General features: G+C 33.9%; 4 protein-coding genes across 6 annotated transcripts; 3 read left to right on the forward strand and 1 right to left on the reverse strand.

Moving 5' to 3' along the window:
• Nucleotides 1-1,890: 1,890 nt before the first annotated feature.
• LOC127259898 (uncharacterized) lies at nt 1,891-13,191 on the reverse strand. 3 transcript variants are annotated; one of them, XM_051287519.1, is made up of 21 exons: nt 12,879-13,191; nt 8,682-8,726; nt 7,322-7,960; nt 7,154-7,240; nt 6,873-7,074; nt 6,652-6,760; nt 5,844-5,966; nt 5,663-5,744; nt 5,465-5,524; nt 5,265-5,317; nt 4,967-5,133; nt 4,648-4,867; nt 4,477-4,534; nt 4,331-4,387; nt 3,670-3,915; nt 3,304-3,371; nt 3,160-3,216; nt 2,981-3,074; nt 2,477-2,617; nt 2,260-2,381; nt 1,891-2,163 (listed from the first exon to the last, which is right to left on the reverse strand). In XM_051287519.1, exons 2-20 carry the CDS (start codon nt 8,718-8,720, stop codon nt 2,265-2,267), a joined length of 2,619 nt encoding a protein of 872 aa, XP_051143476.1. In that variant the 5' UTR covers nt 8,721-8,726; nt 12,879-13,191; the 3' UTR covers nt 1,891-2,163; nt 2,260-2,264. The 3 variants fall into 3 exon arrangements, with proteins under 3 accessions (XP_051143476.1, XP_051143474.1, XP_051143475.1); XM_051287517.1 differs by having other exon boundaries at nt 1,891-2,166; nt 12,879-13,190; XM_051287518.1 differs by lacking the exon at nt 12,879-13,191 and adding an exon at nt 9,682-9,903 and having other exon boundaries at nt 1,891-2,166.
• A 4,166-nt stretch (nt 13,192-17,357) lies between these two features.
• On the forward strand, nt 17,358-19,037 carry LOC127259887 (uncharacterized protein At1g08160-like). Its single transcript, XM_051287502.1, has 2 exons — nt 17,358-17,677; nt 18,365-19,037. Exons 1-2 carry the CDS (start codon nt 17,501-17,503, stop codon nt 18,803-18,805), a joined length of 618 nt encoding a protein of 205 aa, XP_051143459.1. The 5' UTR covers nt 17,358-17,500; the 3' UTR covers nt 18,806-19,037.
• Nucleotides 19,038-19,190: 153 nt separating this feature from the next.
• On the forward strand, nt 19,191-20,342 carry LOC127259471 (uncharacterized mitochondrial protein AtMg00810-like). Its single transcript, XM_051286830.1, has one exon. It carries the CDS (start codon nt 19,191-19,193, stop codon nt 20,340-20,342), a length of 1,152 nt encoding a protein of 383 aa, XP_051142787.1.
• Nucleotides 20,343-22,164: 1,822 nt separating this feature from the next.
• On the forward strand, nt 22,165-26,383 carry LOC127259342 (uncharacterized). Its single transcript, XM_051286619.1, has 8 exons — nt 22,165-22,366; nt 23,127-23,688; nt 23,770-23,888; nt 24,066-24,716; nt 25,041-25,320; nt 25,426-25,591; nt 25,658-25,799; nt 25,878-26,383. The coding sequence occupies exons 2-8, from the start codon at nt 23,155-23,157 to the stop codon at nt 25,999-26,001; spliced, it is 2,016 nt and encodes a 671-aa protein (XP_051142576.1). The 5' UTR covers nt 22,165-22,366; nt 23,127-23,154; the 3' UTR covers nt 26,002-26,383.
• Nucleotides 26,384-26,458: the final 75 nt, after the last annotated feature.

The raw sequence follows: 26,458 nt of genomic DNA on the forward strand, positions 1-26,458 counted from the left end.
TAGTAAAAATAATTATCTTATAATATAAATAATTATAAATTAAGATTAAGATAACTAATTAGTTTAATTAAAATTTTAAAAAAAATAAAATTTAAAAGTTTAAAATGAGATTAAAGTGTGTAATCATTTTCGAAAAAATGAAAGTGACATAGTATGTGGAACAGACAGAAACGGCAACATGAACATGGTACGTGGGACGGAGGGAGTAATAATTATAGAATACGACATCATCTTATTAGGTCTATTAATATGTGATCAAGAGTTAAGGATATTTTGGCTATGTGTTTTCAAATCACTTTGTCACTATTCATCAATAATATATTGTACTTCTTTAAAAAATTATACTCCCTCCGTCATCTAATTGTGTGTTCATTTGACCGAGTACGGGCTTTAAGAAAAATATATAAAAATAAAATTTTTTACTTTTTTTGCTAAAAAAAAATGGTATTTCTTTACTTAAAAAAAAACGGAAATAAATTTGGATGGCAACCAAAAAAGAAAAATGAGAATAAATTTGAATGACATGGAGTATAAAATATGTATTTTTCATTAAAAATATCACATTAAATATATATTTTGTATTCAACTTTAATTTTACTATCATGACTCTAGAAAAAATAAAATAAATTCATATCTAACACACCCTATACGTTAATCATATATCCGTAAACAGAAATCCCCAATTTTATTATTAAAAAAAAATTTAAAACTCAAAATCAAAATCTCTATCTAAACTAAGGCCATGAGTGTAAGATGGGACTGATGGTTAATTATTATTTTGCCATATATTATATAAAATGTGGCAAAATAATGTTCTATGTACAATTAAAGAGTGGCCATCTAACTAATATTTACTATACACACACATCCCATTGCTAATTATATATAATAATTAATTTGTATCAAATGATTAGAAATTAAGGAGGTCTCTTATTATTTTTATACAGCTCTATTATATTATAGTAGTAATTATTAGTATTTCATTACAGGCTTTCATGGGGAAATAAATATTAACGTGTTGTGCCCTGGAGGGCATACATAGATATAGATAGTTATCCGTACACATATATATATATATGTTATATATAACGGTTTCCGCGTGAAGACCATTTGGAAATAATAATAATGAAATATATATATATATATAGTGGACTAAAGTGGGAATCAGCTGAATTTTAGTACACCTATTATAATAAAATCTACTAGAATGGGAATGCCATCTAATCAAACCCATATTTTGTCAAATATTGGTCATTGTTTTCTTGTCTTTTTTTTTTTTTTTTTTCAAAATAATAATTTTAAAAATTTTGAAGTAAAAGAATCATCGAACATTTATAATATAATGTTCAAGTGCGGCCAAAAATGGATTTAAATTTATACGTTGTTCTTTTTATATTTCTCTCTTAAAAAAAATCACATACAATATTTATTTTAAATATAAAATGTTGTTCTTTTTACATTTCTCTCTAAAAAAAATCACATAACACTAACTATATCCGTAAGCTTTGTGGGCCATCTGCCTATATACTACAAATGCGATCCAAGTTTAAGAAAATGAGTGTAATTTGCTTGTCGAAAATTTGCAATCTATTAAGTTCAATAGAAAGTTTACTCATAGCACACGCCCGGAGGGTAACGACCTCAGATTCCTAAGCTATTAAAACATATAATAATAAAAAAATAAAGAAGAAAAAACATATATATAATCTGCTAAGATTATTTTTCTAATAATAAAATATGATCCAACAACGAAAGATCTGCGTGTAAATTCATGATCTGAAATTATGAATTTAAACCCTCCAAAGGCTTTAGGTCGAAAAAAAATAACGCCTGCAGATTCCATATCATATCATAATAAATATGGCCAAAGCATAAATTGAAGCATAAAGGTGAATAAAACAAACAAAATAGTTCCAACATATAAATTTTAGAAGCACCACAGCTGTCTTCGGAATATCCCAAAAACGCGACAATAGTTGAGAATGTACTACTCCAACCAAGAGTACACATTTCTTACAAAAGTAAATATTTCTACACTGGGTCCGGGTCTGGGATTTAAGAATTAAAACCCCAAGAATTCAATTCAAATCCAATACCGTTTTCCCGCATTTCCAAAACAGCAAAAAATGTGGACCTCAAGCCTGAGGATTTTTGTATGTATGTCTTCTGTGCAATTTCAAATTTATTTTATCAGAAGAGCCGAGATAAACAGCAAAGACCATATAATAATAAGAGGGCAAAAGAAGGCCATTTTCAAACCTTGATCAACTCTCATCAACAACCCTCGGCACAACGGGGTTGGGAGACACGGGAACCGGTCTATGTAGAATTGTGGTCCCTTGAAAAAACATCAATTTGTTGCCCCGGTTGTATCGCTTCCACTGCAAAAGAACCAATAACATATTCAGCATTTGAGAAATGATGATCAGGAAAGAATTTTCCAATAGAAGAGATATATATATATATAATATCAAACCTCATGCTTTGGAAGTTCTGTGAACCCAAACTTGTTTTTCCACATGGTTTCGGCATCATGGGCAGCAGGAAGGACCAGCACTTTCACGTTGAGGGATGACAGAACATCCTCAATACAAGCGTAGAGCGCTTGAAAGTATCCCTGCAAAATGAGCGGTTCGGGTATATTATATATTGAAGAAATTTAGTACTAAATATAGATAGAGCATCTCTTCATAAATTGAAGTTTTATGCGAAGTGATGACATGTATTAGAGCCCACAAAGTCGATCAAATGAACTCGCCTGCACATGAGGAGTGTATCGGAAAAAATAAAAACAAAAATGCAATAATACATACGGTTTAAGTGAGGTAATCCCCAAACAATATGCATGCAGCTCAATCACATAAATTAAGATTCTCTAGAAGGGATTGAAGTCTTTTATCTTAATCAAAAATCTTTACAACAAATAAATTATAATTCTTTTCTATCATGAAGAATAAACATGTAAGTCAATAAGTCTCACCTTTCCTTGCAACTTGGGATTAGTCGCAACCAAAGGAAGTTCCGCAACCTCCTCTCCAAATACTCGAAAAACTCCAGCAGTAACAACCACCGAGCTGTAAAAACAAGACACAACCTCAGAACAAATTGAAGAAGTCTACATGTGGACACTATGCAGCATTGTGGATTTATCTTTCTTACTCGACCATCAATACAGCTGTATACATGCCACTGAAATCATGTAGTTGGGAGGTCCTCCTGCATGTCACAAACAAATGGGTCACAAAATGTTGAATGCATGAAGAAACTTGTATAGGGAAGGTGCCAGATATTGCGACGCTTTACCCGTAAACCATGCCCGGAATAAGGTCACGCTTTTTAGGGCTTGAATCAGTAATGGGATCAAAACAGTCCTGAAGAAAATTACAGATATAAACAAGAAATTAATATTTGAAAAGATGGTTTCGTAAACAAGCATTCTGCTGACAATTTAATATTTTAGAAGACATTGCAGGAGGTAAAGGCCAATGAAAATTCAAATTCTAGAAGCTAAAATTACAATCCTCCCGAATTACGCACATGATGCTGACTGATGTACCAACAAATAATCCTGTGGCTACCAATCTTATGAGGAATGTAGTATGCAGACAAGTATACCGAAAACTATAAGATTAAATGTACAAAGGGAACTGTGGTATATTAGTCACTCACTTGAAAAATATTGACAGCGCCAGAGAGCCACGCCCTGGTTTCTTCTGAAGACTTCTTTCCAATTAGAAGCCTCCATTTTACATCAAGCTCAGGATTCTGCTGTGAATCTTGAGCCTCGATCTTCCCCTTCAGGTTGTTCAGAATAGTCTCTGGAAGCCTCTGCTCACCAGAGTCAACCAACTTCTGAAGTGCAGAATACATATTGTTGCATGCTTTGGTACAAAACCATTCATGTTCAGGCAATTCCTGTAGATTTTATACACAAGATTGTTTAGAAGACAGGTGACAATTGCCTGTCAAAAACACTTTGTTAAGAAGGGGTCCGGGCATCCAATCTAAAACCAATTGGTGATAGGTGGAGTGGCCGTTCACCCCTATATAGTAGGGGAGTTCCCACATATTTACCAATGTGGGACAACATTCAACACTCCCCCCTCGACATAATAATCTCGAAAATCCATTCAGGATCTAAACCCAATATGGGTACCATTGCTCTGATACCATGTTAAGAAGAGATCCGGCCATCCAATCTAAAACCAATTGGTGATAGGTGGATTGGCCCTTCACTTATATAGGGGAGTTCCCACATATTTACCAATGTGGGACAATATTCAACACACTTGAAAACTAAGAATCATAAACACAATTGTATCATAACAACCTTCAAATCATCCATGTTGTGCTCCTTCAGGCATCTAACATGATATTCTTTTTCACACTGCACAAAGAAGGGACATGATTTACAAGCTTGTGACATCAGAAATAATGAAAATTACAACAAGATTTTGAAAACTGGCTTCAACATGCCTGATCACAGATCATAACTGTGTGGCCATCAAATTTTGACTTCGTAAAATCATTGCCCCTGCATGAAATAATAGAATAGTTACAAGGGGGAAAATATTGAAGAGGTGAGAATGATTACACTATAATCCAAAAATAAATTAGCACATGTTACAGATGAAGAAAAACAGATACCTGCAAATGGTACAACATCCTTCTGTGTCAGGTTCAGGCGTCGGTGTCTCAATGACACGAATACACCTTTGATGTATCTCTGCTATAGGATCAACACCAGGGACTCTCCCAGCAGCTATTGCGTTGGCATCACGCTCCGCATTCTTCTCCTTTTCAAACATGTTACGGCAATATTTGCAATACCATTTTCCTTCAGGAACACAGGAAAGACCAACACATTCTGCACAGGGACAATTATATGCAAAGTGGGGGAAGGGATTAAAATGCATACAACAAACTTGATCAAAGAAAGCTGACACAGTATGAAAAACATTCGCACCAATGTGAAATGCCCGCGGACAATTATCACAGCAAAGTAATTCCCCACCATCCTGGCATGTAAAGCATAGGTCATCACTTTCATCTGGATCTGCTGTTCGATGTTTGGATAGTGCAACAGATAGCTGATGCAGAGACACTCCATTCGATGTGTATATACTCATGTAACTGCAAACCATATAAAAAGTTATTGCACTTACATTGCAAGCAAAGAACAAGAGTTCAGATTCAATCACAACAATTAAAGTGTTCCAAAAATCACAAGAAACATCAAAATTTAAAAGATAGACAATACTCACGGTTTTCTTCGAGAAGAAAAACCAGCATGGTTCTCAAACAATGAGGGGCTGATCTGTTCATAAATGTTGTGGTTGTCAAAATCACCACCAATTTGATTTAAAGGTGAATAGTATGAAATATAATTGTAAAGACAAACTATAAATACATATATATTAACCAAAGCTGCAACAAGATTGATAAATATCAAAAGATAAAATACCACTTCTTCGCAGCACGTGCATAAAATACCAGTATCCCTCTTATAACCTTTAAGCCTTATCTGTTTCATTGCAAGAATGTAACAAAAAATGAACATCCATTCGAACAAGGAATGGTCAACAGTATTTCCAGAATTATGTAACTGACTTGACCTTTCTAAAGGCAGTTACAATAATACAAAGATATCAATGAAAATTACCTTCCCATGCAAAACATATGCCAAAACAGTGCCACCAGGAAGCACATTTTCTGCAAAAACAGATTTATGCATCCTCAAATCCCTGCAAATAGAAAAGATACATAATAAAGCCAACATAAAACCTTCCAGAATCACATTGCATCTAACGTTTACTAGTAAATAGTATAAACAAAGAGCATACTTCCTTGTTATCTTCCCTTGGCGTTTAATTTGTGGTTGAGTACCAGAAGAAGTTTCATCACTTTCTTGAAGGGCAGGTTGAGAGCCAGAGGGAATGGAAGAAGACACATCAGCCAATGGTGACCTAATTGTTCAGAGATTGGTGCACATTGAAAAAGGTTAAAATGATTAATAGTATATATATATATATATATATATAGCTCCCAGAAGATCCGTGGCTATAGACAAACCAGGAACTTGATAATCCCTTCAGTGACACATGTCTCTTAAACCATGCTTTGCTCTTCTGATGAGTAACAATTGACTAAATCTATTGATTTCCCTTTGATTGACAAGTAAGCTAGTGAGCTTCAGAAGATTGGCTTCAAAATCATTCCTCAATTCTACCATTTACATTTCAGGACAAAAATATTTTGTTGCATAGGTTTTACCTACTAAATGGACAAGTTTCACTCTTCATATGGCATCAGTTATGCATCTGGATACATGTGGAATTCATATCTTCACTCAAGTTATGCCTAGAGACCACTGAGATTAATCTCTAATCATGGGTTATACAACCCTCACTGAGATTTTTTTCCATGACATAATTAGCTTATTCCCATTCACTTTCAAATCTATTGGAAAGAGGTTCCTATGATACCCAATCATCCAAATTATTGAATTCATATGATTTCATTAAATTTATTCGTTACTGTTAAGGTTCCCGATGTGCAAATGCAGGAAAGGAGCAGGATGGAAGTGCAAGATATGTAGAGATCTAGAATTAGTATTGTTTGGTAGACTTTAATCAAAGCTAGCGAATTTACCTAAGAGTAGTCTGGGTAATCTGAGTATGACCAGAATCAGGGTCCTTTGATTGAATGCATGAATCACATAAAAGCATCGGTCTGCCTGTGCCAGCCTTAGGAATCAACTCTAGAAGCACAAAAAGCCAAGAGAAAATTGTTGTCAAATCTTAGTCAAAATGCATGTGCACTGCATTATATCTATATATATACATAAAATAAAGCCTAGATGCAAATACCACCTTTACAATTAACACAAAAGGCATTGGTATGATCTGATCGACCAATAGCACTCCTGATTACCGATTCCAGCGAGTCTAATGAATCAGCTTTGCATGCATTCAGCACATCTCTCAGACTATTTCCATTGTCCAACATGATATACTCTGGTGGACGTTTATTTCCACTCCCCGCATGCAATTCAAATTGATTGGGGGTGACAACCTACATCAGTAACAACCAACAGTAAGTAGCATTGAATCATCCCAATTCCATTGCAATTATAAATGCCCAAAGCCCATACCGTGCTTCCCTTGCATTCATCACACGCACACAATATCCCTGTTCCCTGAATGATTCCATGTAGCACTGACCCCTTCCGTTTCTTCCCCTATGCATGTTCAATAAAAAGGTATTGAGATGTATCACATAAAAACAAAAGCAGAAGCTAAACTAATTATCAAATATTCACCTTTGAACCACGATAACAGACATGTAAACCCTCAAGCAGCCCTGTCTCAAGGAGATCCTTTAACCTCGCTGGAGTTCTTTTCAGCTCAACCTTCTTGGACATTTTCATTTCTAACTTCAATGGGGTGGTTGTTGAAGTACCTGCACTGCCACTGTCATGAGACAGTTCCCCTCCAATTATCGAATCACTTCCCTGAATAACTTCTTTATCACTATCCCCAGCCTGAGGCAGCAAGTCTTCTGCACACAGAGGTTGAGCAGCACCCCCCTTAGAATCATCCCTCACTTTCTCTAACTCACTCCTATCCTCAGCACTTACTTCTCCTAGCCCATCTGCAAACGTAGACATTTCTGAAATAGCATCATCCTTCAATTTTCCATTATCCTCTGCATCCAAAGTTTCTTCTTCATTCTTCTCCACTTCATTAGAACCCAACTGCCTTACTTTCTTATTAGATTTACCATGACTTGGCACAGAACCCTTGCTAGAATTACCACCAGAAGCATATAGGGACCTGGTAACTCTCCTGCGACCTGAAGTAAGGCCTCCTAATTCCAATTGGGTTTTCATCATCATTGCAAACTCCCTCTTCATCCCTGGCCGAATGGAAGATACCACTATCTCACCTAAATCCATGTCCTACAACATTTCAACAAAATTGGCATCTATCATACAAGCTTCAAATATAAGAAGAAACATTGTATATGTTTGTCAAACTTGGATCTTTGTGAATCTTAAGCTGAAATTTCCAAAAAGTTCACTCTTGAGTCTTGACATCATAATGAATACAAACAACGCAGTCACAGACATGCATGACTAGCATATCCAAAGAGCAACAGTTGTTCATTGCATAAGAAATATGTGAAGAAATTTTAGAAGTGTGCTCTTATTGCATGATTAGTATATAACTAAGTTTCTGTGCATAATAGTATCAGTCTATCAGACAGGAAGTAGAAGGAGCATCATGGTTATGCATGACATGAACCAAATCAGAAGATTATTTTTGCATGATAGATGTGTAAACTACTACTGATAAAAATGTGACTGGTTACAAGCATGAAGACATAATCAGAGCTATGAGTATATTGTTAAAAGTATATGTCAACTATCAAAATAATCATCTGCACATCACCATCAAGCTTGAAAAGGAATCATTTAAATGCCACCAAAGTAGACCTTCCAATATCTAAACAATTCAAATAACATGGAAAATCAAAGTCAGTGGCACTCCTCGTGTGTGTGTGTGTGAGTCCTGGTACAACTTAGACAAAAAATACATTCCAAAATATTTGTGAATCACGAACTTCGAGTATCCATGAAAATAGTTAAGAAGATAAAGTTGGACGTTTTGCTTGCTTACTTGAACATTAGTGACACCCTGGCTCTTGATGTTATCCATCAGTACCTACAACCAAGAATGAACTCCAGATATCAAGACAATTTAATCTAGCTTTGGTCTGTTTTCCCATGAAAACATGCAATGCACTATGCAAACCATAACAATAATAAATCAACAAGTACATCAAGTGAGATTAACACTAATGCTATTGCAAATAATCTAATTACAACAATGGCTGCTTGGCTTAAAAAACCACACTACAGTTATCTTGAAAGACAGAAGACGGTAAAAGAAGCATAATGCCTTGAAAGTAGAAAGAGAAACTATTTGAGATGAAATGTATATCCACAGGCTTAAAGGAAGAAAATAATTGGACACAAAATCCCATCAAACATTCCTGAAACAAGGATCCTGGATTCTCGATCTCATTTTATGCAAGTCCAACACAAATCAGGATGTGCGGATAATCAAGCACAAGTGAGTTCATAAACAATCCCAGCAAACAACAAAGTTTAAACAGATGCTTCTATGGAAGCTTGCAACGAGTTGGAGAGATTAACAACCAACCATTGGGTATATTACTCAACCAAAATTTCACCGGAAATGCATAGAATGTACTTTCGTTAACTTTCTGCATATTGGACATATCCACAGTAGATCCAAGAAGAAGAACAACCAAACACCGAAACACACAAACAATACAGCGGTATACATATCTATATATATACACAAAAGAACAAAAGTGAGATCTAAATTCCAATTTGGTAACCAATAAGTCGATTTAGCAATTTTTTAGATCTGATTTTTCCAAAAACCTATCAAAGTAACTCAAATCTGTACACACTAAATTCAGGATTCGACCAGATTTAATTCAAGGATTCACTAAGATATCAAGCTACCCAAAAATATTCATGTGCTTTTCTCTTTATATCGAAAATACTGATATTTCCATTGACCAAGAGAAACCAAAGCGAGAAAACCATTCTCCCACAACACCAACGCAGAAAAGCATGAATCTTACCTTAATCCAAAGTGCCGAAACAAAAGCTTGTTATTTTGAGAAAAGAAAGACAAAGATCAGCATGAACTTTCAAAGAACCAGAGAACAACTAAGAGGAAAAATGAGCGGAAGATGAAGCGGAGAAAACAAAGTGAAGAACGAGGCGGAGACAACAAAGTGAATAAAACGGGGCGGAGAAACCAAAGTGGAGAAAACGAGGCGGAGAATCCAAAGCAGAGAAAATATGGCGGAGAAAACGAAGCGGCGCAGAGTTTGGATCTGAAATCTACATGTGAAAGTTTTAGTGTATAGGTGGGCTATATAAATAAATAAAATTAAAAATATTATATGTTTTTATTTTGAATACATATTGAATATTTTGACATCATATTCAGTAAATACCCTTGAGGATTTCATTTATTCTTACCATGTTCACACAGAATCAAGTTCATACAATTCAAAATTTCTTATTTACCAAATTCATTTCATGTTAGGTAGGTAACGCAGTAATTACGTAAGTTGTACACCATCATTGGAACTACTACAATCCTCAACTCAAGTGTAGAATTAGAGTAGAACGGATAAAACTAAGTTTCTATGAGTATGAAGAATTTCCTTCTTTCACAGGTTCCTTCATTATATTTATAAAAAATGGTCCAAGAATACACATAAACTTTGATTTTTTGAACAATTTTGAAAACAAACATATTGCACCAAGTCTATAGCAACTATCTAAAAAGTAATTCTTATTCAGATCCATATATTACTAAAATGTTACTCCGTAATAGTCTATGACATATCATAAGATTTCCGGTGCCATAGCACATGGCTCACAGTATGGTGTGAGAAACATAAGTTTCAATTCACCTTTTTTCTAATGAATAGTAAAAGGTGTTTAATAGTGTGCACTTTGATTGTTTAAAATTGTAAATATATTTATATCTTATTAATGTCTGTACAATGTTTAGCAGAGGAATAGAAATCAATCATGGGATGAATGTTTCTGGACGTGAGCACGTATGATGTATACATGCGTTTGAAGTAAAATTAGATAGGAAGAATATTTCATTAGTTGAAGTTCAAATATTTGCATGTATATGAAAGAGGTTGCATGCATGGTTTTCAGTTTAAAAAACTATATACAGAGAATGTTCCTCTTATCAAACAAAATCTAAAGTCAGAAACTCAATAAAAATTTCTATATATTACAATATTATTCCTTTTCAGATTTATATATTTATCTACTTACTCTCGTTACATCTTCCTTTCAGAAATTGCTTCTTTCCATTTCCAGCATGTGATATTTAGATGGAAGATATGTTGGAAATTAGTGACAAGAATGTCTGAAAAAACTGAGAAAATAATGGCAGAAAAGGATGAATGGTGGACATAACATAGAAAAAGAGATGATGAGAGGAATAATGAAAAAGAATCCGAAGATGTTAAAGGAATGACAAGTTAAAAGTATGATGAATACTTGTTGTGGACAAGAACATGGGAAGAAGGTGACGATACAGAAATTCTACTTGTTAAAGCATCATATAAATAACCCCAGATATGGGTGGAGGTCAAAAGGATTGATTAGACTGCGTATATCACCAGTGTGCACATTGCTTTTAGAGAATGAGGACAAAATGTACTAAAATGACTCATGTTAATTAGTAGAGCTAGTAGACGACCATATGACATGCTTGACTCACCAAGAGAGAGTGGGAGTGAGCCAAGATACTGCAGTTAGTATCAGAGACAATCTGTAACAATGCCACAACTGGATGAACAAGTGAGCGACCTAGTTGGACTCAAGGAGGACATTGAGATCTAAAGTAGGGGAGTGTGTGATACCCATATTTGGGTGGAGTTTAAGAATACTTTGAGTTATTCATATCAACAATGCATACATTCGTTTTTTAGAATCCACTGAAAAGCCCACTTGAAATAACTCTAAAGTTAATTATGCTTGCTCTAAAGCAATTTTAGGATCAGTGACCCAAAAAGTTTCCCAGGGTGCATGCAAATGAAGACAAATCATGTTGAAAACATCCATGTTGATCTATGGGGCTAGTCTAAGATCACATAACATGATTGGCTCACAAAAAAGGGTGGGAATGAGCCGGGGTGTTACAATTACAAACAATAATAAAGAACATAAAAGATCACCAAGTCGATGAAATACTTTTGATTTACACTACCAATTAGAATCTCAAAGAGATGAAACTCAACATGAAGATTTTTGTAACTATGAAAAACCTAAAGTCATCAATTAGCAATCTTAAGAGGGAATGTTGAACTTGAATCTATGTATAATTTAATATGTTTAAAATCATACATTGTGTAGACATAGACATACTCTAAACAAGAATATTGAGGGTTGACTCATCTTCGTAAGTACAAAACAATCTATTGTTCAGATGTTCAATAATGTAAATATTAAGCACCAGCTTTTGCTAATCCCTATCATTGCCTGACAATGGCGAGAAGGAAGCTTTGTCTTTAGCACAAACAAAACAATAAAACCATATGCTATAATAAATGCATGCATGCCAGCCTTTATTGTATGCGCATTTGACCAACAACACAGTCAAGAAGTTTTTTTTTTCTTAAAAAAAAAAAGCAATCAAAATTTGAAGTGGGGAGAAGAAGGCGGGAGAGCTCTTAATGGTAAGTAGATGATTAAAGCCATAGTCAGACAAAAACATTCAGCACCATATTACATTACCCAAAGATTCCAAAACCCTTTTCATCCCATGATAACAAAGAAGCAAAGCACTTATACTTATCAAAGATTAGCATCATAATAATCAGCTATAAGCTATAGTTAACACGAACTTGTTCGATAATTATTGTTATTATTATTATAAACACTGATATACTTAGTCCATTAACTCCCAAGCACCTACCCTGATTCTACACGCTCTGTAATACACTAGTAATGAGAAACCACAGCACCGCCGCAGGTGAGTAAATACACTAACATGAAACGATCAGCCTAACAGAGACTCCATGTGAGAATTCACAAACTATTTCTGAAAAAAAAAAAGAGAAAAAAAAAAAAAAACTAAAAATCCATTCACTCCAACAACAACACATTCCAGTCAATAGACAACATCAAAATCCCCACAGCCAACGCCCAGCATTCAACGCTCAAGAAGAACTGCTGAATCAGAAGCAAATCAAGAACCACAAAGCCATAGTTTCAGAAACCAACACTTTTAACATACCTGGGGGATTCCCGAGGTTCTTTACACACCTCCAGGAATCTGGCGCCAAATCGCCCCCCCAATTTCTTTGATAATAGAGTTGGCTATCTTGGGGGCATCGATTAAACAAGTTCGTTGAGAGGGGCCGGCGAGTGATTAATACGCGGCCGGATCGACAAAAAAAGAGGGTGAATCTAGAGTAAAGCAAACGCGAAGATTATCAGGACCTTCTTCAACGTATATCTATGGAGGGAAGAAAGCGAACGGTTATCAATTTGGGGAGAAAATATTAAAACCTAGTAACACCAAAAGTCATAATCCAAACTGAAAATAAGAATATGCATACATGTATTTTAAATTAATCTATATTTATACTTGCCTTGAAATACGTACATACTCTATATATATGCACGTGATTTCTTTTGTAATTCATATTTTTAATAGGAAAAAAATAATTTTATGATTTTCTTAACATAATTAAATAATTTAATCATATTAATTTTATATAATATTATTATATACTATACATATATTTGACATAAATATATATACCCTAAAAATTTTCTAGTTTTGATTTAGGGAGATTATTGTTAAATATTTTTGACAAAAATTCAATACTACATAATTTTTTTTTTCTTTTTAATTTTAGGTTTATTTATTTTAATTTGAATTTAAATTTTAATTTGCATAGGCTATTTGTTTTTTGGCCCGTAACCGAGCCTTTATCATTTTAGTCCGCAAGTGGAGCCTGTCTTAAATTAGTTCTACAAGTGAAAAATTTTTGTTGTTTTAGTCTTCCAGTGCCGGAGAAGCTCGCGTGGCTTGCCAGAAGCCACGTGTAGACACGTGTGTCCCGCCAAATCAGCGACACCTGGCGGACACGTGAATTTTTTTATTTTTTTTTAATTTTTTTCAATTGGATCAAATAAAAAAAATTAAAAAAAAACAAATAAAATTAAAAATAAATTTAAAAAAAATGAAATAAAATAAAATGACATGACGGACACATAGCCTCCGGCGAACCACGCGGGCGTCTCCGGCGCCGAAGGACTAAAACAAAATTTTTTTTTCACTTGTGGAACTAGTTTGCGACATGCTTCATTGCGGGACTAAAATGATAAAGGGTCCTTAAAAAAACAGTTTAACCTCAAATTAATATTTTGTTTTTATGTGTTAAGTTTTTAATAAATATTATATGGAGTATTATATATATTTGTAAATTGTTTCAATTATATTTTTTAAAACAATGTAATTTATAATTTTTTTGTTAGAAATGTTTTGTTTTATTTAATAATTACTTATTTAAAAATTATAATATAAAATATAAAAAAAATACAAACAATTAAAAATAAATAAAATAAATGAGAATAACAATCTCTTATTTTTGATAAAATAATAATAATAATTTATTGTATTCAATTACTTTACTCTTATCTCCATCTCCGCCGTCAAGACTTGGAGGTGTCAGGTCGCACATGTCCATTCCATACCACCAGGTCATTTTTACCGATTTTGTTACTTTGTCGTTCTTGTATCTACTTTGGATGTATATATGTTTTCTACAATATTATATGCATTGTTGGATTTATTTATTTATTTATTTTTGGTAAAATAAAACACGGGGTTAAGAACAGTACTTGACTATGCTCACTAATTTATGTGAATTCATCCAATTTGCCGGATGTAATAATTGAGACAGCTTTTTCAGTTAGTCAAAATAATAGTTAGCTATTCGCGACGGTATTAACTTTTTTTTTAAAATTGAAAGTACAATTCTCAATAATGTTAATCCACATATGATTTTGCTTAAATTTGATATTTTACTAAAGACCTTTACGCCCACAGTTAAGAGATGAGTTTGTTCAAGAGTATTTGAATTGAATGTCAAATGCTATAATTCTTTATTACAATATATGCTACCAATTTTATGTTTTTTGTTTGTATTTTCATTTAAGGTGCATTACTAAAAAAAATTTCCAAACCAAATCTAATTTAGGATATGTTACTAAAAATACAATATGATCCTAAAAAGTTAAAAATGGTATATTCTCTCAATATTTAATTTGAAAAAATTAAAATATATTTTTAAAAAAGTTTTCATAAACAAAAATAAGAAATCAATAATAGAATGACATAACGTTAAAATTAGTTTATTAAATTGCATCAACAAAATTAAATCAACTCAATAGCGTTAAAAATATATAAATGCCACGATATATGTACCATATATAACAAATAAATTTTTCATTACTTAGCAAACTCCACAACCATTTTCCAAATACACTTTCAATCGAAAATTAAAATTAAAAGAAGAAAACTGGATACACGCATTGCCAAAGGATCGTATAGAGTTGCCCTGTAAAAACAACGGGATTAGTTGAAGCCGTCTCGACCATGCCCCACCGTGCCTAGCTAGCTAGCTAGGCAGCAAGTGATCTTCTGCATGCCATCTCACGAGGTCTAAAATCGACTAAAAATGGTAGCCATTTATAAGTTTTTTAGTGCCAAAAAAAAAAAAGAGAGAGAGAAAAGGTTGTGTAAGAGAATATGCTTGTCTCTTTCTTACATACAGATAGAGATACACACACTAATGGCATAATCCCCAAGGATATCCTCCTTTGCTCCACGTTTATTTTGGCCTAAATTAAACACTTGTAACTCTCTCCATTTTTATTTTTTTTTTGAACATTGAAGTAGAATGGTGGGATTCAATATTATTATAGCGATGAGAATGGCCGGATCCCATGACAATGGGCCAGGTCCAGTTGGACCTGACATGATTATTTTTTGTTGAACTCAAAATTTGAAATTGATTCGACTTTACTCTGATTCGACTTGACAATATTTGACAAGACCTAATAGATCTGACAAATTCGAATTTGTTTTAATAATTCTTAAAATTTAATTCAAAATTGAACTTGGACCCGATATATATTACATTGATGTATTTTATTCAAAAAATATTATAATAAAATAATAACAATTAATAAATTAAACTAAAAATATATTTTTAATTATTAAAAATTATTTTTTCATATATATAATTGATATAATATTAATATATTAATCGGGTTCGGATCGGATCCATATCGAAATAGGGTCCACCCTTAGACCCAAGAGCCAATAACAATACACTATACCCGATCCAAATCCAGACTCGATACTCGAATAATTGGATCTAACTCTAAGTAAATTGGTTGGATCCGGGTCGGATCTCGAGTTACCCAGATCCATTGCCATCCATAAATAGCAACCTTGCTAGTTAAACAAGATTCATAATTTGATTGCAAATTTTAGGGGGGATTTTTTATTTTTTTTTTTATTTTTATGTTTTAGAAATAATTTAAGATTGATTTAATGTTTCAAATAAAAAATTATATAATCATTTAAATAAAATATAAATTTTTATATTTGTTTGGGAGATTGGATTTTAAATACACTGTTGATCTCATTTTTTACCCAAAAAAATATCAAATCAAACATCTATTTTTCATTTTTTATATTATACTAAAAATTAATTTTATATTCAAAATATCACATCAATACTTATTTATATCACATCTTATAACTATTCAAATTCAAAATTTTTAATATTCAAATCTCAATTTAAAATCCAAACTCCCAAACAAATATGTTCTTTTATAATTTTTTATAAGAATATTTTTTTTTTTACAAAAGAAATAAATTAAAGCAACCAAAACAAATATTCTCTTCGTCCCAACAAAGATGAAGTTTTGTTGAAGTATTTTGTTTGGGCACGAGAATATTTATTTAGATAGTAAATATTAGTTATTTAATGATTAAAAAATTAAAAAATGTGTTTAAGTATTATATCTCAATAAAATATATAAAATATTTATATTATTTTGTAGATAATAAAATTTTATATAATACAAATAAATAAAAATATATTTATATATTTATAGAAATAAAGGATTTTTCAATGGATCTATGTTATACATTCGATTAAATTGATTTATATTTTTTTAATGCATTCAAGATTAATAAATTTACTAAAAATACAAAATATAAATAAAAAATAGATAATTTGTGGCCGGAGTATAAATATTATTATTATTATTTTATTGATACCTATTCATTGTACATGACATAAAAAAATACCGTAAACTAAAATATTAGACAAACACATTGAAAATTGATTTCTTATCCTAAGGCACGCAAAGAACAAAAACTAAGACTATAAAATAACACACAGTCAGACTCTGTTATTTAATTTCTACCTAAATCCTCTACTATAATAAAATTAATTAATAAGTAGTATAATAAAATGTTAATGACAATATTTAAGCATCCCTTGAACCACAAGCAAAATTAAAACCGACCAACAAATTAGGCACAAGATTCCAAACTTACTTCATCTCCTCAAGACAAGAATATGTTCATTCCCAGCTAACTACTCACATATATATTCTTTTATACATATATACTTTCATGCAATAAATAAATAAATAAATAAATAAATAAATTTCATCGAACCCAAAAGCACACATCCATACATGTTATATATGTATACAATGACCCCTCCTAAATTATAACCTCCTTTTCAACTGTATAAATCCCACTTCAATTCCTCATACATCTTGTCATCCTAATATAATAAAATAAAATAAAAATCAACATATATGCAGCGACCACAATCACAGGCGGCGCTGCAGCGGCAGCGGCAGCGGCAGCGCCACCCAACTCCGGTGAGGTACATTGCCGGAGCACTACTAACACTCATAATTATCGTCGGCTTGATTGTCCTTATCACCTGGCTCATTGTCCACCCCAAAAAGCTTAAATACTCCATCGAACAGGTAATTAATATTCGTTCCGTCGTTTAAATTTATATTCGGAAGTAATAAATTAATATTCTTATCTCTAGTTTAATAAAAGATTATAGTATTCTTTTTTATATTGTTTTTTTACTATAAAAAATAGAGAATACTAATTATTACTTATTTTTATATATATATATATATATATAAAATTTGCTCAAATATTTTAGAGCATACATTTCCATAATGTATAGATTACTATGCATGGTTCAACAAATTAATTACTTAATAAGCCTAATTTAAAATTAATAAAAACTTATAAATGAAATCTTCTATTCGATCCAATTTATTTTTATCTTTTTTTTAATACGTTTATTAAATTTATCTCATTATTAATTTTAACAAAGTCAAGATTAAATTATTATTTTTTATTCAAATGATTATTTACAATAAATACCATTATTTTTATTACATTCTTTTTTTATTTATGTTAATTTTTAATTAAATTTTAAAAAATACCCATAATAATCTATCAATTTTTTAATAAAAGATTTATTTTTTTAATCTCAGGATCCCATTGGACTAATTTTAATGGAATGAAGTTGTATTAATTTTGCTCCTCAATTACTCAAATCATTTTATTTTTATAATTTTTTTGACGGTATACAATTATTACTATTAACTTTTATTTTATTATATATAATATATATATATATATATATATAGGGTTCGATCAGCGGGTTCAATTTAACCGACTCGCGCGTGAACGCCAATTTCCATTTCGTGCTCCGCGCGGACAATCCGAACCATCATATATCGTTGTACTACGATCGGATTGATGTTACAGTGCTGTACGAGGACCAGAAACTGTCGGTCAACAATGTGCATCCGTTCTATCAGCGGCGGCGGAACGTGACGCACGTGGATTTGAATTTGGTGGCGAAGGACGCGACGGTGTACGGCGGGGTGGCACGTGACCTGCGGATGGAGAAGGCCTCCGGCGACGTCGTTTTGGACGTGGCGATCCGAGCGAAGATCCGACTTAAGATCGGAGTTTTTAAGATCCATCGGAAGCTGAAGGTGCTGTGCCGCTCCGTGACGACGCCGTTTGATCCGTCAAAGGCTAAAGGGTTTAAGAGAGTTTGGTGTGATGCAGATATTGATTGATTTATAATGTTATATAATTGTATTTTATTTTATTTTTTGATATTATTTGTTTTGTGGTTTGATTTTTTTTATTTTTTTTTTCTATTAATTGTTCATTGGTGAGGATTGATATTTGTACTTGGTAATTTGTGTGGAGTGCCAATATTGTTTCTATTCGGAAAGAAATTACTGTATCTTTTATATATAATGTTAAAAGTTACTGTCGATAATTTTCAATTATGTATTAGATAAATTTTCTGTGTAAAACAAAATAACTTGCTGATTATGTAAGATAAATCAGTTCGTTCACTCAATATTTTTCAATTAAATTTTTTTTCATAAATATTATTAAAAAATATAAATATACATGTTGATATTGCATGGTGATTTATTCGAGGATATCTACATGTCTCCTCCTCCTGGTTTTCCTACCTCTTCCAAGGTATGCAAACTTCGCCGTGCCCTATATGGTTTGAAACAGGCACCTCGAGCTTGGTTTTCGAAATTTAGCTCTGCTCTACTCCAGCTTGGCTTTACTTCTAGTGATCATGATTCGGCTCTCTTCCTTCGACGTGGGTCAGCTGGAATTACTATTTTATTGCTTTATGTGGATGACATGATTATTACGGGAGATGATGCATCAGGTATCTCCGAGTTGCAAGCTCATCTAAACCGCCACTTCGAGATGAAGAGTTTAGGGCCTCTTCGGTACTTCCTGGGACTTGAGATCTCCGACACCTCCGACGGATATTATCTCTCTCAAGCCAAGTATGCCTCCGACCTCCTATCTATTGCCGGTCTCACTGACTCCAAGACTGCTCCTACACCTCTTGATTCTGACTGTCGTCTTACTCCGATGGACGGCGTTCCCCTTGATGATCCGACTTTGTATCGTCAGCTAGTGGGAAGTCTCATCTACCTGACTGTCACTCGACCGGATATTGCTTATGCCGTCCATATCGTCAGTCAGTTTATGTCTGCTCCTCGGACGACTCATCATTCTGCTGTCCTACGGATTCTCCGGTACGTCAAAGGTACCCTGCTTCATGGACTTCATTATTCCGCTCGATCCTCCTTAGTTTTGACCGGGTATTCTGACGCTGATTGGGCGGGAGATCCCTCTGATCGCCGCTCGACCACCGGGTTTTGCTTCTTCCTTGGCGACTCGCTTATTTCATGGCGCAGCAAGAAACAGACGGTTGTCTCCCGGTCCAGTGCAGAGTCTGAATATAGAGCCCTTGCCGATACCGCTGCTGAGCTTCTATGGCTTCGCTGGCTTTTGGCTGATCTTGGAGTGCCTCAGCCCTCTGCCACTATTATCCATTGCGACAGTCAGAGCGCCATGAAGATTTCGACAAATGATGTCTTCCACGAGCGTACGAAGCATATTGAGATCGACTGTCACCTTGTACGTCATCACGTTGCTCATGGAAGCATCTCCTTGTCTCCTATTTCCTCTGCTGATCAGACGGCCGACGGATTCACCAAACCTCACCTTCCCGGCCGTTTTCAGTCATTTTTGAACAAACTCAAGTTGGGCTCCACCGTTCCACCTTGAGTTTGAGGGGGGATGTTGATATATATATAGTATATATATATTTTATATATTGATATATATATTCTACCTAATATATCTCTTGTATAAATATAATATTGTACCCTAATTGTGTTTAATGAAAATAGAGTTTATTCCATAAATCGTAACAATACATACACATTAATATAATATATTTTTATTATTCACTCATAAAAATTCAATAATTCAACTCACACAAAAAAAATCAATTAACATCTTTTATTAAGTATGATTATTATTCTCATTTTTGGAGCAATGACTAAGACAGTGTGCTAGGATTATCAAACTAAAAAAATATAACTAAAAGATAACAAATTTATCTAAAAAAAAACAACATACCAATTGGATACTACATCAAATATTGTGTGTTGGTGTATTTATTTCGAAAAATTGGTTCGAATATTAAATTCATTTCGAGATAAAATTTTAAAAACTTCAAAATTAGCATTGAAAAGATACAAAAAAGAAATTTCAAATTCAAAATTTTCAATGCCATTTTAAAGTATTTTGGATCTTTCAAAACAATAAAAGAAAATATTAAAATTTACAAAGTTGTGTCAAAATATGTCCAAAACCGAGAGAGGATAAAACTCATATTGTATGAGATAATCTTTTTTACCAAATAACTTTAAATATTCATATAAATAATTAATCCAAAATGAGGTCATATGTATAAACTTTGATGCTTCCAAATATTGCATGTCAACATTGAAATTATGATTTCTTACCTGTTAGTAGATTTAGTAAAAAATCTTTATATTTAATATTTAAAATATCAACACAAATAAAATTAAAGTAACTAAAATTAATATCCATATATGAATAATTAAATAATTTTATTTTACATAAATTTATCAATTTTTCATGTCCGAAATATCTCAGAAAAATCCAAAAAAATTACAAATCACACAAAGAGACATGCAATAAATGTACTTCTTGATGAAATATCCAAATGGCAGATTGAATACCGACTCCTTAGCCATTACGTGTTCAAATAATTTTTTTATTCAAAATTAAATTATCTTACTAAGTTCTAATCACATTGTCGTAATAAAATAAAATTTATTATATGAGATATTCTTTTTTCAGAAAAAAAAAGAAGAATATTTTAGTGCAAGAAAGAAATGAAATTTTGTAAAAAAAAATAATATTCTCTCCGTCCTAACTTAAAGTACGTTTTTATTATTTTAGTTTTTTACAGTATTTTTTTTATTTAAAAAAATTAATCATATATTAATATTAAAATACTTAAAATAATAAATATATCAAATTTCTTTTTAACACTTCAGCTAACTAATAGACTGAGGAAGTATTATATTTAATATATTTTAAAAAATTAAATAGTACAAAATTTCAAAAGTACTTTGTAAATAAAGCCAATTTTTTTGGTAAATTTTTTCGTTTAGGTAATTTTCAACAATCTCGATGCTAATGTGTTAATTAGTAGGGATTTAAATTTAAATACAGTTAAAAAAAAAAAAAAAAAACCACACCAAAATGTCAATTAGTTGAATGCAATAATTCTAAATATGGATTGGAATGGTTCAAATTAGGGACAGTTAATACAATACATGAGCGTAAAATATAATTAGTAAATAATTAAGAAGTGTATTAGTACAAATAATTATAAATTAAGTTTAAGATAAATAAATAGTTTAATTAAAATTAAACAAATTATAAAATTTTAAATTAATTGTGGGCCGTCCGATCTGATGGATCTCGAGATCACCGCCGTGCATTCAATTCCCGCTTGGCGGTGAAATTCAAGATTCCGCTGCAGTTAAATTCACAATGATCGAAAAACGACAGATCTACGCGGCGGAGTCAAAAAGGGTGTTATGTAGGCGTTGAAGTTGCGCAAAATTCGCTAAGGAAGAGAGATCAATGCGCAGGCAATAAATTCGTCGATTGACGCAGCGAAATGTGTGCAGTTGCTGCTCGTTGTTGTTGTTGGATAACTCCCTACGCGTTGCATTTCATGTGAAGGCGTTAGTGGTTGGAGAAAGGTACTGTTCAAAAGTCTCTGATCATGGCGATTTGACAGTTGTTTCGTTTTGTTGACAATTGCTTTTTGCTGCGATGTGCTCGTTTGATGTCGGTTTGATTGCTGTTTCTATTGATTATGGAGTCTGTCTTCGATACATCAGTGTAGAGCGCGATCGGTAGGTTGCAAGTTTTGTGCGAGTTTGCCTTTGATTTAGGAGCAAACGAAGTTTGATTGAGGTTTGAAACGAGTTAGTTCTGTTCGTCAATTCATTCAAAATTGGGATTATTTTCTAGAATCCAATTACTGCTGACGAATTTGATTGTTTACAAGGACTGCTGCTTTGTATTTCCCTAAATTGATCCTTTGTTAGCTGTGAATGATTGGTGAGAGACTTGATGGTTATGCAAGATACATCTTCGTTTTGTTTCTCTTATTTGATTTCCAGGTTCTGAAGAAACCTTAACTAGATTCTGTATGGATATTGTTGTGTAACTTAGTAGAATTGGAAATTTCATAGGGTTTTTGGTGAGAATTATTGGATGTTTAAAGTCTATATATATTTTATCCTAGAATAATATGCATACTTTTCATTACTACTTGTATATAAGTAAAAGAGTATTCCAAAAGCTCTAAAACATCGGTATCACAGCAATACTATTTTCAAAATCTGCGGTTTGGATGTGATAGCTGATGTAGATTCATCTATTCATTGAATTATCTAATCTTTTTGCAACTGGATATCATTTTGGGTAATTATGTTCTGTTTTCTTCCAATTCAGCTCCGAATCCTTGATAAGGATCTGAAAAATGGCTGTTGCTGGTCTGCCAAACGTATCGGTTTTCAGTCCTTCCATTGGTGATTCCCAACACAGCCGACCTAGCAAGAGGGCATCCTCTCTCCTGCAAATTTGGAGAGAGATCGAGGGTGAAAACTTGTCCAATGAGTCTAGGCAACATAGGAGTGGTTCTAATTCTGAGTTTGCTAGACAAGGAAGCGATAATGGGGATAGTACACCTCAAGATTATGATGATACAGGGAACCCAAGTTTCATCAGTTTGGAGATGGATCATGAGGATAACAGCAGTGTTGCATCAGAGCAATCTAGTGATTTGGATTTAGGAGAGACTGAAAGAGAGAGAGTGAGACAAATTTTTAAAGAATGGATGAGTAGTGGCTCCAAGGGAAGATTTGATCTGAAAAATCATTCCTGGCAATGGCCGGTGAGAAGACAAACACTTCTCGATCTTCTCTCGAAGATCCAGGGTGAAAGAAAAAGTGAACTTCTTGGTTTGTTAGAACAGAGGCCAGTGTCAAGCTTTGCTCACCGCAATCGGATTCAGGTTGTTTCAAGCTTTGCAATTCCAAGTTTACACAGAACAACCATTGTTGGCTTTGACTAATGACATTAAACTTTCTTGCAGGCGCTCCTTAAAGGAAGGTTCCTAAGAAATGAGAGATTGGTCCTGGATGAGAGACCATCTTCACCTGCTGCAACTGAATTGGGTCTGTTATGGCAGAGACATGCAGTTTCCGGCTTACGGTAACCAAGCAAAGTTTCTGTAGTTTAATTATATACTGCATAGATTGATGCTCACCTTTCCATAATGGGAAAACTTCTTCGTCTTAAAATTTTGGTTTCTTAGTTACATGCTATTATCTTCTCGTCTTTTCTTTGTATATGCTTTGTTATTGAAACGGTACCGATTTGGCGATACAGGGAAGAGTTTCTTTCCAAGTTGGAGAATTCGGCATCCACTTCATTGACTGCAGATTCTGCTTCAACTTATAGTGGTGTAAAGGAGGAGGAATCGGAGATTGAAATCCATGAAAGGGAAGATGCTGGAGTTGTGATTGAATTCAGCCCCGAGCACACTGCAGATGGAGACTGGAATTTGCAGGAATCTGTTGAAGCTACCAATCTGGATATGAACGGTGATAGAACTGACCAAGAAGGAAACAGTGGTTGGCAAGAGGAGTCAGCAGTGGGTAGACTAGGCGAACAGAGTGTCACCATTGTCGACAACGAACAGCAACCTGAGGATGTGCAGTCTACTTTGATTGTAGAAAGTTACAATGAAAATGTTCAACAGGGCAATGAAATTTCTGGTTCACAGGAGGTTTCTGCTCGTGGGGAGGAGTCCGCCGATGTGATTGAAGATGAGAGTGGAAGCTGGCATGGAAGCTTTAGAAACCAATGGTCTCCGGAACCATCTGATAACAATGTAGACAATCAAGATCAGATTCAAGAATCACATCAGGATTGGCAAAGCTATACACAGGCAGCCATTGACAGTTGGTTGGATGTTCCTTCAACTCATGATGAGGATGGTGATGTCCGGAGGATGGAACTTCAGGAGCTTTTCAGCCGGTACGCGATTTAATTGCTTACTCTAAATATAACATTTCTCATTAGATTTGCACCATTGCACTGCAAAGTTCCATAATAAGTATCCATTTTCTAGGCTCCAAAATAATATGATAGCTTTGCGAGTACATTACACTGCAAAGTTCCATAATAAGTATGGCATGAAGATGATCTAGGCTCCAAAATGATATGATTAAAATGACTAAAAGTTGTTTCTTAGGTGCAATCAACATTCATAAGCTATTAATTTTGAGTTTTATAATTGTTGGACAGCTATTACAAGTATGATGTTTCTTCTGGCTGAATGTATAAATGCTTAACTTGCAGGGGACGTGTCTCTAGTCTTCTCGGCAGCGATTTTCGCGAGAGCCTAAATCGGGTGATACAAATGCATACAGAGAGGCTAGGCCATGATGAAGACAATTTCGTCGAGCAAGATCAGGACATACATTATGATGGAGATCAAACTTCAGCTGACTACGACGCCTTTGAAACATATCGCCCATTACCTCCCTCTTCGACTTTTGTGTCTGCAACGCAACCGTTTTGGGCTGACGACATGGGTTTCACAACTGGGAATTGGATCTCAAACCAGCAACCTGGAACTGTAAGCTAGAGCATCCCTATCCCTTATGCAAGGAAGCCCATCTATCTAATAAGTCATCAGTTGTCAACAACCAACTCCTTGCCTAATCATATGATTGTTGTTTAGGAATGGGAGGTGATCAACGAGCTTAGGATTGACATGGCTAGGCTTCATCGTAGGATGAACAGCATGCAGAGTATGCTGGAAGAGTGCATGGACTTGCAAATTGAGCTGCATCGGTCAGTTAGGCAGGAGGTCTCTGCTGCACTGAACCGAGCTATTTCTTCAAGAGGTTGATTTTTCTCTATACATACATATACAAATATCTTCAAATCTTAATGATATATCTCGTCTCCAGACAAAGATACAGTAGTACCCAAGGATGAGACTCAGAATGAGTTATTATTCACGAGGAGGAGGAGCAGCGATCCATGGGATCATGTAAGGCAAGGGGTTTGCTGCCTATGTGGGGACAGCAAGATCGACTCTTTGCTATATAGGTAGGTGGGAGGGAGGGTGCTATCCATCTTGTGTTTTTATCTCAATTATTCATGATGTGGAGGTGGTTGTTGGTGTAGGTGTGGGCACATGTGTACGTGCATCAAGTGTGCTGAAAATCTTATACAGCAGCGCAACGGCAAGTGCCCCATGTGCGAGGCCCCTGTTGTTGAAGTTCTCCGAGCTTATTTCATCCAAGAATAATAATACTCATCGCCATTGATGATGCAAATTCTTCACCACCCCTTCTTCTTCTTCCTTCATGCACCAATGGTGAGGTGGGTGTCTTTCAGGTATGAATCCAACTCTCATATTTTCCTTCTTTATCAGCAATTAATTAATTTTACAAAGAGGGTGGGGTGGGGTGGTGTTCGTTGGGTTCATTAAAGTGTCGGGAAATGAGTTAATAGTGGGCTATACTTGTTTACCATCATCAATCAATCAATCAAATCCAGCCTCTGGAAATAACCTTTCAATAATTGCTGCAGTTTTGAAATATGTAATGTCATACTACTACTACATATTTTGCCATGTACAATAGAGCAGCATATTATCCAAAAATCACACATGCAAATAACACTCATCATCATTCACTATGTCCAGTAACTAAATGGATCTTCTCTTTAATTCAATATAATTACGGACCACTACACACCAATGG

This window comes from Andrographis paniculata, unplaced genomic scaffold, assembly GCF_009805555.1.
Source record: "Andrographis paniculata isolate CXL003 unplaced genomic scaffold, ASM980555v1 Contig60END, whole genome shotgun sequence".
Lineage (NCBI taxonomy): Eukaryota > Viridiplantae > Streptophyta > Magnoliopsida > Lamiales > Acanthaceae > Andrographis > Andrographis paniculata.